This window comes from Hoplias malabaricus, chromosome 15 (genome assembly GCF_029633855.1).
Source record: "Hoplias malabaricus isolate fHopMal1 chromosome 15, fHopMal1.hap1, whole genome shotgun sequence".
NCBI classification, from domain to species: domain Eukaryota; kingdom Metazoa; phylum Chordata; class Actinopteri; order Characiformes; family Erythrinidae; genus Hoplias; species Hoplias malabaricus.
This window is the reverse complement of record NC_089814.1, coordinates 20,861,461-20,878,764: the sequence shown is the minus strand read 5'-3', so window position 1 is coordinate 20,878,764 and position 17,304 is coordinate 20,861,461. Positions and strand designations below refer to the sequence as shown.

General features: G+C 41.5%; 1 protein-coding gene across 1 annotated transcript in view; it reads right to left on the bottom strand.

Moving 5' to 3' along the window:
* Window positions 1-1,624: 1,624 nt before the first annotated feature.
* zbtb16a (zinc finger and BTB domain containing 16a) overlaps window positions 1,625-17,304 on the bottom strand; it is a 115,440-nt gene continuing 99,760 nt past the window's right edge. Inside the window, exons 6-8 of the mRNA XM_066646566.1 lie at window positions 11,404-11,574; window positions 6,424-6,591; window positions 1,625-4,233 (exon numbers count right to left, since the gene is read on the bottom strand). Coding sequence (XP_066502663.1) covers window positions 4,004-4,233; window positions 6,424-6,591; window positions 11,404-11,574 — 569 coding nt within the window. The 3' untranslated portion in view covers window positions 1,625-4,003. The remainder of the gene's footprint in view (window positions 4,234-6,423; window positions 6,592-11,403; window positions 11,575-17,304) is intronic.

The window sequence follows — 17,304 nt, the reverse complement described above, 5'->3', positions numbered from 1 at the left end:
GTAAAGGGGGTGCGAAGTGACGAGAGAGAGAGAGAAGGAGAGAGAGCGAGAGCCGAACACAGAAAAGGGGAGAAAAGCAAGAGAGTGAAAGAACAAGTAAAAGAAAGTGCGTGAGATATCAGATAAAAAGAAAAACTAAAAAAGAAAAGGAAAGGGGAGAGAGAGGGAGAGAGAGAGAGAAAATAAGACAAGGAAGTGTGTGAGAGAAAGTGTTAGACAAAAAAAAAAGAAAGGCAGAAAGAGTGAGTTAAAAAGTAAGCAAGAGGAAGGGAGAAAATGAAGAAAGTACAGAGCAGGAGAGAGTGAGAGAAAGCAGAGGATAGAAAAAGCAAGACAAAGAGTACGATTTAAAGAAAGAGCAAGTAAGAGAGTGCGAGAGTGAGAAAGAAAGAGGAAAGAGAGATGCTTTGTTATAATAAAAAGCTTTGTTATGCTTGGTCCGATAGGGCAATTGGTCCTCAGTGCTAAATATATATATATATATATATATATATATATATATATATATATATATATATATATATATACATATATATAATAAAAAAAAAAGACAATGTCTTGGTGCTTTTGTTACTGAAACAGTTTTAGTCTAGACCTCGATGGCACATGCATGGCAACATGGCGTGAAATGGCTACTCTTTCAAGAACACCACACTTGAACACAGTGAGCCAGCTCCAGGGATGCCACAAGGAGGAGGTCTTCTTCACTGCCACACTAATAGTGTAAAGTACTCTGACCACACAAACAGTCCAGTCAAGTTGGGGTATTAATCTGAGCTTACAAAAAGAAAAGAAAGTCGAGATGCTGCTTTTGTCAGCTTTCATCAGCAATCCTGTTGCCGACAGTAAAAACAATGGCAAAATAAGAGCCTCCTCAAAACAAAACCCACACTTTTTCCTTCAAAGCAACGTTTCAGTTAAAGGAATGTTTATTGTGTTCAACATCAATTTTGATTTATAGTTGTCCAGGAAAAGAAAGAAAGGAGAAAGAAAAAAAAACCTTGACGACCATCCAAAAATCACTATTAATTGGAATCCGTCTTTTAACACAGGATCCGAGCATGATGGCATCCCTGGAGCCTTTGAGACACCGATTATTTTCTTCTTGAAAATACAGAAAACTAAGCAGATATAGATGGACAAGTTTTTTGTTGAACAATTTCATTTAGGCACAAATATTACAGAAACATCAGAATAACATTGAGGGAAGAACTATATCAATGCCAATATCTTTTAATTGTATTGAGAGAAAAGTGGCATAGAACGGTACTAATCGATTAGTGCATTTGACACTAATAATGCTCTCTCTCAAACACACACAGTCTCCCACCCATACTACACACTCCCGCAAAGAAAAGCAAAATAATAATAAAAAAAAGAATATTGAGAACAGTGACACTGGTATGTGGCTTAATATCTTACCATTGTCCCACATCACAAACTATCTCCTCAGCATCAGCTGTATGATTTTCCATCTCTTACACTGAGCTACTTAAATCTCACAGGGGGCTCAAAGAAGGCCCAACTCACAGTGTTTTCCAGGATATAACAAGACAAGACATTTACAACTCCCACCCCCCCACCCCCACCAACCCGTCTCCATCCACCATCCCATCCCTTCTTATTTTAGTCACTTCAAGTAAAGAAACAAAAATGTTGGCAACATGATTGTTTGAAAAACTCGTGTGCAATGTCATTGATCATTGGCATCACATTAAATCTCTCTCTCATACTTTTTTTTTTGTTATTTAAAAAAAAAAAAAAGTTTTGTGGCTGATTTAGTCCTTCACCTACAATGTATTGACATCCAGAAATCAACACTTACCACGACATATTCACACACTTATGTCCAACATTACCAAAGAGGAGCAAGGCAAACGATTTGAACTAGAACATAAAGACTTTTAAAAAAGAAAATAAACCCAACCTCCCCCCAAACAAATAAAACTACTAATATTTGCCCTGCTTTAACCTCGACAAATGGAAAAGGGACTGACACTCAATACAAAAATATCACAATTTTATATATCAAATGGCCTCTGTTGGCTCTTGCTCAGGACTACACTCATATAAAGAAATGTTGACCGACAGGATTTCGTTTTTCTTTTTTTCCCCCTCCTTCTTTTCATTTCCGATTAAACACTTGCAGTCCCAATTGTCCAACGCACAATGCACAGCTGCATATGACCTGTTCTCAGCGGTTCAGACTTGTGAACCTTCTTTTTTTTTTCACATTACAAAACTACAATTCTATTCACATATTTTCAAGTTTAATGTTTTTTTTTTTTTTTACTTTAAAGTACTACACTCCATCGATCCCATACATACCTCCCAGAGCAACTCTTACCCCAAAACTTAAGGCTTCAAAATCTCTCCACTGCTCTTAAGGTAAAGGTTGGGGGAGGGGGGGGCTGTAATAGAAAATAAACACTTTTGTTTGTTTCAGTTCTACCATCGACAAATTTTTACCCTTTTAGTACATACGTCTACTTATAAATTTCAACAGACAAAGCATGAGATGAAAAAGTTGCAATAATGCAAATCAAAGCCACACAAATATATGCGTTTGCCAATGAGAAATCAAATGTACAAACAAGGAACAGAACAAAACTTAGAGGTAGCTTACAAAAAAAAACCACCAGCTCTTCAACAAGCAGGGTTAATAAAACCAAACAAAAAATACCAAGTTTGGTAACAACCATAATGCAATAATAATCTCTCTTCACCGTGGCACTTATTTTCTGAGTACACGTCGTTTTTCACATCACCTCTGCACAACGTAGCAGGCAGACACGTGCTCACAATCAAATATACACACAAACACAGAAAGGAAAAAAAATTTAAACACAAGCCCATGAGGTCACGAAAAATACGAGGTAATTCAAGTACAATGTGCTGAGATAAATCAAGGTAAAATAAGAAACGCAGACGTAGCAAAAAAAGGAACAAATAAAAGAATTGATCTATTCTTTTATGGTAGCCCTCAGGGCTGGACAGGCCAGGCCTCATACCGTGTGTGAAACTTTTTCACTAATTATTTAGATATGTGGGGACCAGTCCTGAACGTCACAGTGCCCTTTAGTGTCCAAGCCACTGGCAGAAGCAGCTTTAGTCTAGATTTTGGTCTCTATACGTCAGAACAGCATGAAGAGTCGATTAGATTTTTAGGCTTTCCTAGAGGGTGGGTGTTAATGCACTGCTAAATCCTGTTTCTGACCGGATTGCTGCGAGTTAAATGTAGTTCTGAAACTGGTCGTGTACTCGATACATAGGAGATCAATGTGAATTAATGAGAAGAAGCGGAAACGTCCAGTTAAAGCGTGTATTGCAAAATAAAAAAACGGATGATAAACAGAAGAGCGGTGGCACTCGATAATGTCAGATAAGAAATATCAAACAGAAACTGTCATCGTAATACGTGTTTGTAGGACATAAGATGAAGCCATGAAAGGTTATGATGCGGTGCTGCAGAGGAGGTGAGATGACATTTATGAATGAAGCGCAGAGAGCCGATTTGTAAGCTATGTCTATGTTAAACCAATAAACTACTAATGAAGGTGAATCATGCTGGAAGGCTCTACTCACTGAGTGTCTGGTACTTCTCTGTAGCAGTAGCCACAGACAACACCGCCTACTGTCCTGGAATTTAAATGCAAGTGCTTGACTTCTGGATTAATGAGAGCAAACCTCCGTTATTAACCAGGAGTAGTTGTAGCGTCAGATGACCTTAGAGAGTAGAGGTGACCTCCCATTTGAGACACTGCTTCCAGCAAGCAAAGAAACGGCATTTACAACAACTGGATGCGACACTACCACCACCATGCTTCGCAGAAGGGGTAAGATTTTGTTTTCCTCGTGTTCTCTCTCTCTCTGTGCTTCCTATCCTGTCCCACTTTGCCTTGCCCATCACCTCACCCCCCTCCCCAGGTTTACTACTTCCTCCTGCATTCCCAACTCTCTATCCGTGTTCGTCTCCCCATCCCCCCTCGGCCTGCCGCCTTGCTCAGACGTAGCACAGATACAGGTAGGTTTTCTCTATCCTCCAGTCCGGCGGGATGTCCTCGGGCTTGTGGCCCTTCATGTGCTTCTGCATGGCCGAGAGGCTGGGGCAGTACTCCAGGCAGATGGTGCACTGGTAGGGCGAGGCGCCGTTGTGGGTGCGCAGGTGCTTGATCATGGCTGAGTAGTCCCTGGAGCGCTGGTGGCACAGCTTGCACTCAAACGGCTTCTCACCTGCACAGAAGAAGAACAGGGTCATTGACCAGCAACACTCCGCCGGCCCAAGGAAGGACCTCTGTCAAAACCAAACACACATCCTTCAGGTGTAATCCCTCAGGTACAGGACTTTATCTGTCACCTGGGCACTTTTCTAAGAAAAACAGTTCCTACAACAACAGCAACATAAAAAAATGGGGTAATGACTCCTCTTGGGTTCTGTGGCTTTTTATAAACAAATCACTATTTAAAGTGCACTGCAGGTCTCGCATAAAACAAACCATGTGATTCCCACGGACAAGGAAAGTAAATCACCCTCCACAGTAACAGTGTGACAAGCTGAGAGAAATAAACTAAATCAATTTTAAGATTTACACCTTGTCATCAGAGAGCACTGGAGTCATGTTATTAAACGTCAATCTGATTTCATAAATTAGATTTTTATTTGATGAAGCCACACAGCATTTGCCTACTATGTTATGGAAATGCCTTCCCAGGAATATACAAGCACAGTCCTGTTGATCAGGAATGAGTTTAAAGGGTGTTTATGATCCACGACTTATTATTCAACATCGGTACATGACCACAGTAATGTTTTTGTGGTGGACTGTAATCAAATCTGTATGGAAAAGTGAGTGTAGAGCCATTGTAGAACCTTCCCAGAGGAGTAGATATTGTTACCGGCAGCAAAGAGGGGCGCGCACACACACTACATACATGTGAATACACTTCATTTCAAAAGAAACAATCATTTGGCCTTTGCCTGTATCTTACTGTATCAAAACTAGCGCAGGACTGTTGTAAGTGTAAAGGGAAGTGTCTGGCAGAGGTACATTTCTTGACAAATCAGGAGTCTAACACTGAAGGATTTCTTCTTAATGTAGGAATTTAGAGAAAAATACTTAGTGACAGTATCAGAATCCACTCTCCATTTAGTCTGACAGCAGCACATAAGTCATCTAAATGTTGACCTTTAGAAATGTCACTGGAAAACACAGGGACGAGGTGAAGAGGAAAACCGAAGCCTGCAGAGGGTCACCTCGAAGGAGCTGTGAGAGCAGCGTTTGTTTGTTCCTGCTTTTCTCTGCATAGACAGCTCGCGAGATCAGCCTTGACCTGAGAGACCGGAGCAATGTCATGTCCGGCTGCGGTCCTCTATGCAAACGGCCCTAATGAGGTGGTCATTAAAGCTTTAGGAGGCTGCGGCACGTGTCTGTGTGGCCGGTGTACTTTTAACCACACTGTAAACAGGGTGGCCTCAGATAACCAGGCAATAATGAATTGCAAATGGAGCCCGGCTATCGATCGGCCATTGACGGCGCGGGGCTGCCAATGTCAATGCTTCATCAAGCGGCTCTCTTTTGTGCGCGCTGGCCTTTGACTACGAGCTTGTCACTGCTCTTGTTATCTCGGGTGTGCTCGGCCCTGGCCCGATGGAGGGAAAAAAAAAAAAGCCAATTATTTGACAGGCTGCCTTGATAGTGTGGCTTAACGGCAGCCTTTACTGAGCAGCCTAAGGAAGGAGAAGGCCTGGCCTGGGCGTACACTGGTCTCTCTACTACTGCCCTAATCCCCCTGTCATGGGGTGAGCTGACAGCACTGGAAATGCCCTGCCCTTTGGTGAAGGCCTTATAGAAAGTCTAAGACCTTGGAATCAATCAGACTTCCTCTTAACAACTGCACCAGACGTCTTTAAGAAGAAGCTGATGCAACGGCGCAGTCATGTTTGAGTTTGAAAGACAACACACTCAAGTGGAGACATAAAAGGCACATGAATACTGCATAAGAAGCGCGCAGACATTAAACGGGAATGACCCGCTCATTTTTCTGTCTTACCCTAACAGCATTCTAATTAGGGCTGAAAGATATGGATGAAGGATCGCATCAAGCTATTGCCACAGATTGTGATGTGTCCTGCCATGCATGAAAAACACATTGGTGAACCTCTGATGTAGTTCCATACTAGACAGCACTGTACTGACCAAAAGACAAGTCAGGCTGCTTACTTTCAAGGAAGATAATAAACGCTTATGTGCTTAATGTACACTTATTGTATTGTGTTTATTCATCAAGAGCTGCATCCTCTGCTTAAATAGGGGGAGATTAAAATCATGTGTTCGTGCTATAAATCTCAAGAAAGATAAACAGCAGGCCTTCATCAATCCTTGTGGCAGAGACAATGTGCTGACCACTGGAAGATGACCGTACCTGTGTGCACACGGTAGTGGGTCTCAAGCTGGTGTTTGAGGCTGAACTTCTTTCCACAGCCATTACATTCGTAGGGCTTTTCTCCGGTGTGGATGCGCTTGTGGCCCTTCAGCGTGCTCTCATCCCGGAAGCAGCTTCCGCAGAACTCGCACTCAAACGGGTGGTCACCTGAAAAATCACAAAGCAGAGGAAGGTTTAGGACAGTTAGGTGGCACTACACAGGTCGCACAGTGACAAAGTTTAAGGAAAACTATACTAAAATGTATGTTTTCTACAAAACCATCCACACCTTATGGAAATTATACCAGCATCACAACATTATCCTGTATGATAACATAGGGTATTATGAGTAAACTGAAAATGGCTTAATACATCTGTTTCAGTAACAGTGTGAGATTCCAAATATGGAATGTGTTACCACAGCATTTCCCACTAGCGAAATCAATTACATTTCTCTGTGTATGTGTGAAATGCTCATTTCAAACAGTAATTTGCAGGGCCAACAGTTCCATGATTTAACCCTCAACAGGTGGTACAAAAAAAATAAGGATCTAGTAACAGTAACAGACCAGAGTTCCTGGGTTCCTGGGAGATAGCTGTTGACATTTTGTGTAGCCTTGGTCAGTAACAGGGTCAATGTGTAAGGAAACCAAAAACTAACCTTTATTGTGTTGTTCCCTATTGGTTTTTCCATTGTTTAACAGCAGCAGGCTGGAGTATCAACAGAGTAGCGAGACTATGGGTCTACATTTAGAAGACCATGGCTATAATTGTTTAATTTCCATTTGCTTTGAATAGTTTATATTTCAGATTTGTTTCCTTTTTTATTTTTTAATTATTATATAAGTTTGATTATGAGTTAAGTTTGATTTCGCTTAAGGATAATATGTATTTTCACTTGTAATAAAGTCATTTACTGAGGTTGCCTCATAATTCCCCCTCAAAATCATACTGAAAATATCATAACTGTGACCAAACACTGGACTTCTTAGTTTGGTAAATCCTCACTTAATGGAAAACTGCACTGTTCCACTGTACATCCAACAATTTCACAAGCTTGATAAAACTGCACCTCATTTGCATATTATGCTCCTCTTCTTACAGGCCAGGTTTCATCAGGGCTGTCCTGCAGCCTGGGCACGTATGTAATGTATATTCAGATGTCAATAATCGGGGATATTATGATATGCAGGGGTGCTCTTTCTTGCCCTTTGCTAATTGCTTTCCTGTGTGTGACTAGCAGTCGGCTCATATATCATCCCGGCTCTCTGTACAGATGTGCGACGCTGCCAGGCGTGTAATGTTCTCGATTAATGCATTTCACTACGGCGCTGAAGGTTTATGTCATCGTGAATGACCTACGTGTTTCATTATCTGGCTGTCCGAGCGGCACCGTGCCAAGGAATAAATTGCATTTCTCGTTATGTACTGTCATGCTCAGCCTCTCGCCAGCCCCCCGTTACAAGACCATGTCAATTTCCTCAGGCAGATTCGGCTGGAGATGCAAACCTAAACACTCCACGAGTTTTACGCTTAAAAATGTCACCGCTTTTCTGTTCGGTGAAGAGTCCTCGATGCCTAATGGGAACAGAAAGACTAACAGTAGAAAGAATCTAGAGCAGGAAAAAACAAAGGAAGGTTGGTGGGATAAAGGGGTAGAAAAAAAAAATCTATAAAAGTGACAGCCTTTATTTGTCTGCATGAAGTTATCTGCGGCTCATGCTGTAAGACATTCTGCTCTCTTCCTCGCGTCTCTAGTTGCAATCCATCACAGTCTGAGTCTGGGCTTGAGCACGCGACTGGAATAGTAATCCCGCCAAATTTCACCTGCCTTTAATTGAGACTAAGCCCATGCTTCAATCAAAGACATCTGTGCTGAGCCTACGGAAGGAAAAAAAAGGAGAACGCTTCACACTGCAAAATGCCCTGGAGTTAAATTCGGTGGCTTGCTCCTACAATCAGTACAAGCATCTTTAATCTTTATTTGGCAGAGTAATTGGCAACGCACCCGACACTACAGGGCACGGATTCATACATCTAATAATACAGGGTGTTATTTTAGGCTTCGTGTAAATTCTGTGTGTTTTTTTTTTTGTTGTTGCCACAGATACGGGACAATCTGCTTATCAAATTTCACCGCAGTTGGAGGGGCTTTGGCAGAGCTGGGGTTTTGTTAGGGATGCATTAAGCTTGGAGGCAGTAAAGATACAGGGTGATAGATCAAGACTCTGCGTCTGTTGCTGTGTTTCTCCTTCACTGCCTGTAACGTGGAGAGCCATCAGGCACAGACAGAGGGAAAGTGTGTGTGTGTGTGTGTGTGTTTGTGCGTGGGGGGGGGGTGGTTTGTTCGAAAAGCTCGGGGGCTGCCACCTGCGTCCCTGTGCCCCCTGAGGGGGCTGGGGGTGGGTGGGTGTACATGGCGCTGCTGTACCTGGCTGGGGCGCGTGGGGGCCGGGGCCGCGGCTGAGGGCCCAGTTCATTATGCGCTAAAGCGGCGTAAATCAGGGATCCATCACTGCCAGGGCCTCGGCTGCCCGCGCTATCAAACACAGCTGCGAACACAAAACACCCGCCGCAGATGGAAAATGGGCCCCGAATAAAACACAAGCGCCGAACAACAACGGAATATTAACGAGGCCCAGCCGGCAGCAGCCGAGGGGAGGGAAGGAGGGAGCCGCCATTATTATTAACCCTTAAATGTACAGCACAGCTCAGACTGTAAACTGCCACTGTAGAGAAATCCCATCTAAAACATTCTGCTTTAAGTAAATGGCTATAATTTGACACATTATCAGCAACTGTTCATGGCATTTTTTTTTTTTTTAAGTTTGAAAGGTTTCTGTTCAAAAGTTTATTTTCAATAAAATGGCTGTTAAATACAATTTATTAAATTTCCAGGATATATTTCAGAAGAAACTACACAATATGATCTATTTCCACAAAAAAGAGGAATAATAAAAATGAGACACATAACAGCCATGTAAGACCAGGTAAAGCACCAACATTTTCCCTTTCAGATACAAAGAATTAGGTGTCTCGATCCATGAAGGAGTTATAACTGTCCACTCTAAAATGGAGAACTCTAAACCACTTTGTGTGTTTGGATTGAATGAATTGTGAGAAGCAGAAAATACAAACACATACTAAAACTGAACACTGGAAACTTTTTCATTAAAAATATGAAAAACCGAATACCAACCTCTGGAAATGAAATAAATGAAGGGTGGTCTCTGACATTGGCATAGATCTGTACATTTACGAGGCTTCCTTCTGGCAGTCAGAATGGAAGTGTACAGTATGTTTTCTCTGCTTTCTTTCTGTCCTTAGTATTGGGAGTCCACTGGGAAGCTACTCATCAGTGTAATAATTTTAGTCACTCTCATGAAGCAAGTTTATTACTGATACACTGATGTCAGAGTCGGTATCAATAGGGAATTTATCAAGTTCTAGATTTCTAAATCTGCCCTCTGTTTGGAAAGCCACACGATGCTGAGATGTTGATTAAAATCCAGAATATTAACACAATATTTGAGTAGGGGTTAATAGTTGGTGAAGCGGAAGCGCGATGCATGCCTGCTCTATCTGTGGCAGAACATCAGTGTGTCTTTATAGCAGTGATCCCTTCTACAGCATGAGAAAAATATGAATGAGATTAAGAAGATCAAAGGAGAACTAAATGTGAGCATTGGCTCTTTAAAAAAAAAAAAAAAAAAAAAAAAAAGAGGAAAATCAAGACTTATTTTTGGTGCTTTCGCCTGGGCCAATTGCAGTTTTTCTTTTTAAATCCCCTGACAAAAGCCCCCACATCACATTAAACGGGTGCTTGTGATGCTCATTGTAATTTAATACACGCCTACAGAGAATTGGGTTCAAAGAAGCGCAATGCTGCATCTTTCTCCCTCCCTCTTCTCTTTCTCTCTCCAATTTTCTCTCTCTCTTTCTCTGTGACATTTATATATAGAGGCGCGGGAGGCTGTGTGTCGTCTCTGATGTGATGTCCAGTTTGGACGAGTGTTGACGAGTGTGTACAGTATCTCCGCCCAATGAGGGCTGTCCTTGAGCCCATAAACAGGGCCCAGCTCTGCTCATCTCTCCACTTTCACTTCAAATATTTATCCCAGGCGCATTGGCCCAGAGCGGCACTGACACACCAGTCTGTTATTTAAGGTCAGAGCCTGAGAGCGGGAGGGTTGGGGGGGGGTCTTTTTTCGAGAGAAAATGGGATTCATTTCCATCGTCTCATATTCTCTGCGCGTAATAGAGGCTGTTCCCTGAGTCACCTCATCTGCTGGGCTGGCCCGGGACAGCCGAATAACGGCACTGTCACAAACCATCACAGTGCAGCCCCCTCCGCTAAATGACCTGTCAATTCAGCATTGCTGCTCCCCGATGGGCCAACTCTGCTCCTGCTGAATGGCACCAGCAATCAAAGACACAGCACTACAGTACAGAGCCTTCACATCAACAAGCTATAGGGATTTACATCAGATATACTGTCTCAAAAGAAAAAACATTTTGGCACATTCTTTTTCATGAAATTGCAGACTATACCCTATACCCCACTTGAGACCACCCTTATTGTGTCATTTAAAACAATTAAACAAATACTACATAAACTGTGCATTATGGAAACAAGTGGATCAATTTTTTTCATTTAACATCTGGAATCTGCCAGTACCAATAGAGATGGATTTTACAGGGTATCACTGAAAGAAACTAATATATCTCAAAACCATCCGCTTCAAGAGCTGAGAGGCTTAAATTCCTAATTCTGTGTAAGAAATGAAAGGATTACAAATAATAATAATAAAAAAGTACACATGTTTACGAGTCAAAACATCAAAGTGCCTTGACTATTTGTGCCGTTCCATAAACTGGGGTGCGTGTGTTTGTTTGTTTATTCCTTTTATTCTGGCAAAGCCAGTGGAAAATCTGGACATCTGGGTGTAGTGCAGGGCTTCAGTGTGGTGTAAGGCAGACCTGTGTGTGAACGGAGGTGGCGTTTGAGCGCCGTGTGGCTGGGGAAGGTGCGGTTACACTCGCTGCAGATGTAGCTGCGCACGCCAGCATGAACCTCCATGTGCTGCTGCAGAGCCATCTGTGTCTGGAAACGCTTGCCACACAAGAGACAGAAGATGGCCATGTCTGAGCCTGGAGAGAGAGAGAGGGGAGAGCATAGACTGTTAGTTACATTATCATCCATCCATCCATAAATTATCTACCACTTATGCGGGTATTATCATACATTACAAATGAATTTAAACTTTATGTTTTGTTATATTTTGAATGGTTTTATTCCACGTTATCATCCTTAAATTCTGGTAGAAACAAAAAGACCCACAGGTTAATGATCTCGGAAGTTTGTTGGAGCAATATGTGTAAATTGTTGCTTCACAGCAACTCCATTTCTTTCTTGTCCTCCTCACCACTTGTTGCATGCTACACTTTCATAGGCAATGACCACTTGCTGCCTTCAGATCTTAAATCAGAGCAAGGATTATTGTTCTGTAGCTACAGTGTTAACTGGCTGAATCACAGTTACAGCCGAATAGAGTAATAAAGCGAGAGAGTGAGAGTGAGAGTGAGAGAGAGAGAGAAATACTCTATAATTGCATTCACAGTCAACTACCAGACCTGGGTTTCCCCTCATATAATGTCAAACAATGTGACATCAATAATGTGAGCTATCAGCAACACATTCGGTTCTGAACACACTGGGCTTATAACAGTCTAAATAAACACCATATCTCCCACTGGACGAATAAGACGAGTTCTACCAAGAGTTGACACTGTGATTTAAAGCCAAGAGAAGTCAGGAGCAGTTAGACTGAGTAATCAGAGTTACAGTTCCAATATGCATCAACATAAACTACGCCCAGCTGCATGCCTAACTCTATAAAGACTCAAAGTACAGCAGCTCTCCTTCCTCTCACTCTGTCTGTCACACACACACACACACATACACACACACACTTTTTCAATTACTAGACTCCAGAAAACTCTGGGGAAAGCGGGAGTGTTTCAAGCTCAGCTTCTATTCCATCAATCAATAATGCATCTTTGGGGCAAAGCTGCCGCTAATTTAAAAATCTATGAGGAGCCCCAACCTCATGTTCATAAACGTGGATCAATCAGAAAGAAAGAGAGAGAAAATGAGTGAGAGAGAGGGAGAGAAGAGAGAGAGCAAGAGAAGGAGATGATGGGAGAGAGAGAGAGAGAGAGAGAGAGAGAGAGAGATGCAAGACGGGAGCAGTCGTGTTCTTAAAGCTCAGGCAGAGCGGCTGAATTGCTGCTTCTGTGCAAATAAATACTGACAAGGCTTCCTTCGGGCTCGCTCTCCCTCTCTGTCTGTCTAACGCCCTCCTTCCCCCTTCGTTTGCTCACAGCTCTCTCCTTATAGCTGTCTGTCTCTATGTTGTCTCTCTCTCTCTGCTGTCTCGCTCCTTCCTGCACTTAATTTATCAATGAAAAGAGGGCCATTGATTGGAGCTGATCGCGTTCTCAAAGTGGAGCTGAACGATAGACGCGAGCCTTCCCCCTCCGCTAATGTTTTTTGGTGTTGCTTCAGGAGTATATGCTTGTCCTCTGTATTCTTGTCTGCCGCTCGGCCCAACATGCATAAAGAATTCATGGCCAAAAGTACAGAGAGATAGAGTGAGACTCGGAGAAAGAGAGTGAGAGAGAGAGGGACAAAAAGTCTAAAACTGAAAACACTCGCTAGTGTTTTTGGGGCAGAGATGAAAGACAGACAAAGGGGGTGGGTGCAAAAAGGCTGGCTGGAATGTAGGGGGTTACAGGGCTGGATTCTGGATTGTGACCTAATGGTCACAAAGGTCTGGACAGGGCAGAGGGGGGATAAGCAAAGCCATATCAACCAGTGCGGTTGTGTTTGCTTTGGAAATTCCCATTTCTCTGTGTAACCAAAAACGGATGAAAAGTTAAAGGAACAAGCCATCGTTTTTCTAACCCAATCTCTATCTGTCACCTCTGACACTTAGAGTCCATAACCACTGAGAATCATTTCCACATGTATCTCCTTAACCTAGAAAATGTATGACTCAGAATAATGACTAATAGAAACCACAGAGCTGTTGCTGAATTGTGTTAATACACACTTTTGCAAAAAAAGTGTCATGAAAAAAAAAAGCAATGAAATTTTCAGTTAAAATTATTTGCAAAGGAAGCTATTAATCTGCATTGTTTGCTTATTAAGACCCAAAATGTTGGCAGCAATATATTACTAATGAAGTGGTGATGAGGGCGGCGCTTTCACAAGCTCTAGCTGATCACACATGGGCACCAGAAAGTTGAATAAAATTTCATCAGATTCACTTTGGCTACATGTTCTCTCAAGTCTTTCATCGTTAAGACCTGTATTTTTAAAGTGTTTTTTTTTTTTTGACATGAAAAACATCTCGTCTTCTGAAATAAAGAGTATTAAAGGCAACATCTTTGGGGCAGCAGCTCCCTTTGGTTTGTTTACACTCAGAAACTGTTATATTTTAATGTGGAACGGTAGGTTTGAGCAGAAAAACAAATGTTGTTTGTAGGTGGCTGAAGTTTAACATGTCTAAGTTTTTATTCTCTGTCTGAATTACAACAGAAAATCATTTGTAATTCCAGTTGTTTCATTTTGTAGCACTTTCGGACTGTGTTTACTTTCATGCAGGTAGAGCTCTCCGTATTTAGAGTCAGTTCCAACATAAATAAATAAATAAACAAACCAGTTAAATGAGTCAATATTACCCACTTTGGAGCAGGGATACAGCAATATCCTCATTTCTTGTCATGAATTTCAACATTTGCAGGTCTCTTTGCTGTTTCCCTGCTGTGAGCACAGAGAGAGGAAGCCTAGCATGTCAAACCGATTTATTAATATGTTTTTTTCTTGTTTACTGATACTAGAGTTTTAGAAACCCATTAGACTGGTAACCAGTGTGCAAACAGACTGGATATATACCAAAAGGTTTAGGAAACATCTTGTGAATTGCATTTAAAAAAGTGTTTTATTTATTACAATCGTGAATGTCACTTTAAATAGATAGTCTGACCCTCTTTCCGAAACAACGTTTACTCTTCTGGGAAGATATTACACTAGATGGTGGAACATTTCTATGAAAATGTGATGGCATTTCAGTCGAGTGTTTTAGTGAGGTCAGGCTGATGTTGGATCATTAGTTCTGGAAGAAAACACCAGCTTATCCCAAAGGGCTGAATGGAGCTCCTTTGCTACAAAGAACGCAGTTCCACTGTTCCAGCTTTGTAATAATCTAGCCAATATTTGGCATGGAAACTATTAACATGTACAGCTGCTCCACATTATTTCATGCTTTTTTTTAATGGATATGGAGTTTTTCGGACTGAATGCTCATATTAACAATATGGTCAACTAAAGGTAGATCAAGTCACCTACTAAATATGGTGCTTACAAATGACTGGACTACAATAGTTTCTGTTATGAGCAGATTTTGAGTGAACACATCATCTCTATTTTTAAAACTACAGGGAAATATTGTCTGTGATAAGAGACACTATGAGATTGCAGTTGGGTAGATGGGGAAAATACCTTTAAGTTAATGAGGACAATTGAATCATTTTTCTACTCTCATTATTTCTGTTAAACAGCCAAATCAGATGACCATGCCTATTTATAGAGCTTCAATTACATCTTGTTCAGGCACTATCACACTCTGAATCAAAACAAGGATGACTTGTAGTGTGATGGTCAGAGGAGGTGTTTATTTATACACAGAAGTGTGCGTATGTAGATGTTTTTGTGGGGGCATGTGTGTGCGTATGTAGATGTGTGTGTAGCAGACAGACTACCCTTTCACCTCAGTGCCTAAACATATCCTGTATGTAATTAGATGGAATTAGAACTATAGCCTACATTCTTGGCCTCCTTCGCAACACAGACAAAAATATACAAGTTTAAGATATATGTCAGGAAACTGAGGGCAACAGAGGTCATGCACATTTTAATCAGACTACAATTTTTTTTTAATTAAATCTCAATTACCAAAATGTTGAGGATAGCAAATAAAAACAGATCAATTAGTAAAACCTCGTTTCAGTGAAAACAGTACAAAGACAAGATGTTTTATGTTTTACTTTGTTTAAATATATGTTTATACTGAAACATCCTTCCCAAAAAGTAGCACACAAAGGTAAGTGAAGCATCAAAATTTTACTGAATCCAGAGCTGAATCCATGACCTTTAATTGCTCCCACACCACATCTATCTGGGATGGATGTCACTATATATGTTACAGGATTCTCTGAAAACTTAAGTTGCCCAGTCAAAGCCGTAAGTGTATGGCATTCAGGAAGGTCCCAGAGCAATTGTTGAAAACTGTAGAAAGTAGTAAACAGGCTCCATTCATCTAATTAGTAAATTTTACACCCGTCTTCTGATATGCACAGAGAGTTAGGTTTAAACTACATGAAAGAGGCTGAAAGAAATATGTATTTATTTCACTGGAGGTCACAGAGCAAAAACAGGCCAACAAAAATAACACTGAGGTTTTACTCCCCCTGAAATAATCATATATATATATATATATATATATATATATATATATATATATATATATATATATATATATATATATATATATATATATATATATATGGAGAGGTGGGGAAGGGAAAAAAAAAAAAACACTTTCTGGGGAAAAACTATTTTGGGCGAGGGAGAGCGAGACAGCTGATAGAGCGCAGGCTGGGGAAAGGAAGTGCACTGTCCATCTGATTGGTGTTAGCTGGAATTAAGTGTTCCACAGTGAGAAGTTAGGAAAGGCAGGAGAAAATGGACTGGCGGAGAGAGGCTCAGCTCACAGGTAGAGATGTATAGAGAGCGAGAGAGAGAGAGAGAGGGCCCAGCCACCTCTATTACAGTGTAAAATTGAGTCAGACAAAGTGGCACCTAGACAGAGAAGTGCTTAGCCTGCTGCTGCCTGCTGCTGCCCGAGTTTTGGCATAATTTACCTCCACTCATGTGTCTATTTGTAAGGGCCTCTTTGCTCTACTTGCAGTGTTAAGTTAATGGGGCTGGAGTGCCTCTGGCCGTTGCTTAACGGTGTTGCTTTGTGCCGTTGGGATCCGTAGAGGAAATCTCTGATGTGTGCCTGATACTTCACGAGCTTTATGGGCAAAATCCATCTGCTTTGTTTGTATAATCTATAGGCTGTTGTCGAGGTTATGGTGAAAATTAAACAGCCAAAAACAGAGCGCTGATTAAATTGAAAGATGGGAAAGGGAGGAGAATGGGGCCTGTCAGCATCAGTGCGAGGGGAACAGCCACCGAGAGACCGAGTGTGTGTTTGTGTGTGTGAGAGAGAGAGATTCAAAAGCCAGCGACTGTCATTCGAGACTGTAGTCAATTAGCTTGTTTTTCATTTCAGCGGTGTTGATGGAAAACAAACTCCTGCTGCTCTGTCTGTCACCCCAGCAGTGGGGTGTGATGTCACCTGTTGCTCAATGAAGATCTCCCCATGATGGCACTGGTGGAGAAGCACACTTCTGCTCTGATCTGCAGGGAGGCGTACATTAATGCCTGCAATCCACATGGATGCAGTGATAAGCAGGGGACTGATAGATTTGGTTCATTATGAATGTTTGAACCAGTGTTTAGCTGAAATCACTGAATATTGTTGCTTCAAATGCCATTTTAATTAACTCCAGACCAATTGCTATAGGCCCATTCATAAAGATTCAGTATTGTCTGTATATTAAAATGTATAAAAATATACAGAAAAAAGAGGATGTGGTAGGACAGCAGTAGTTTGTTGGTTTGTGTGTGTATGGTAAGGTTGTATAATACACTCAGTTGACCATAGTGATAGTTTACTTTTGAACCATTCAGATGTAAATGTTCATGCC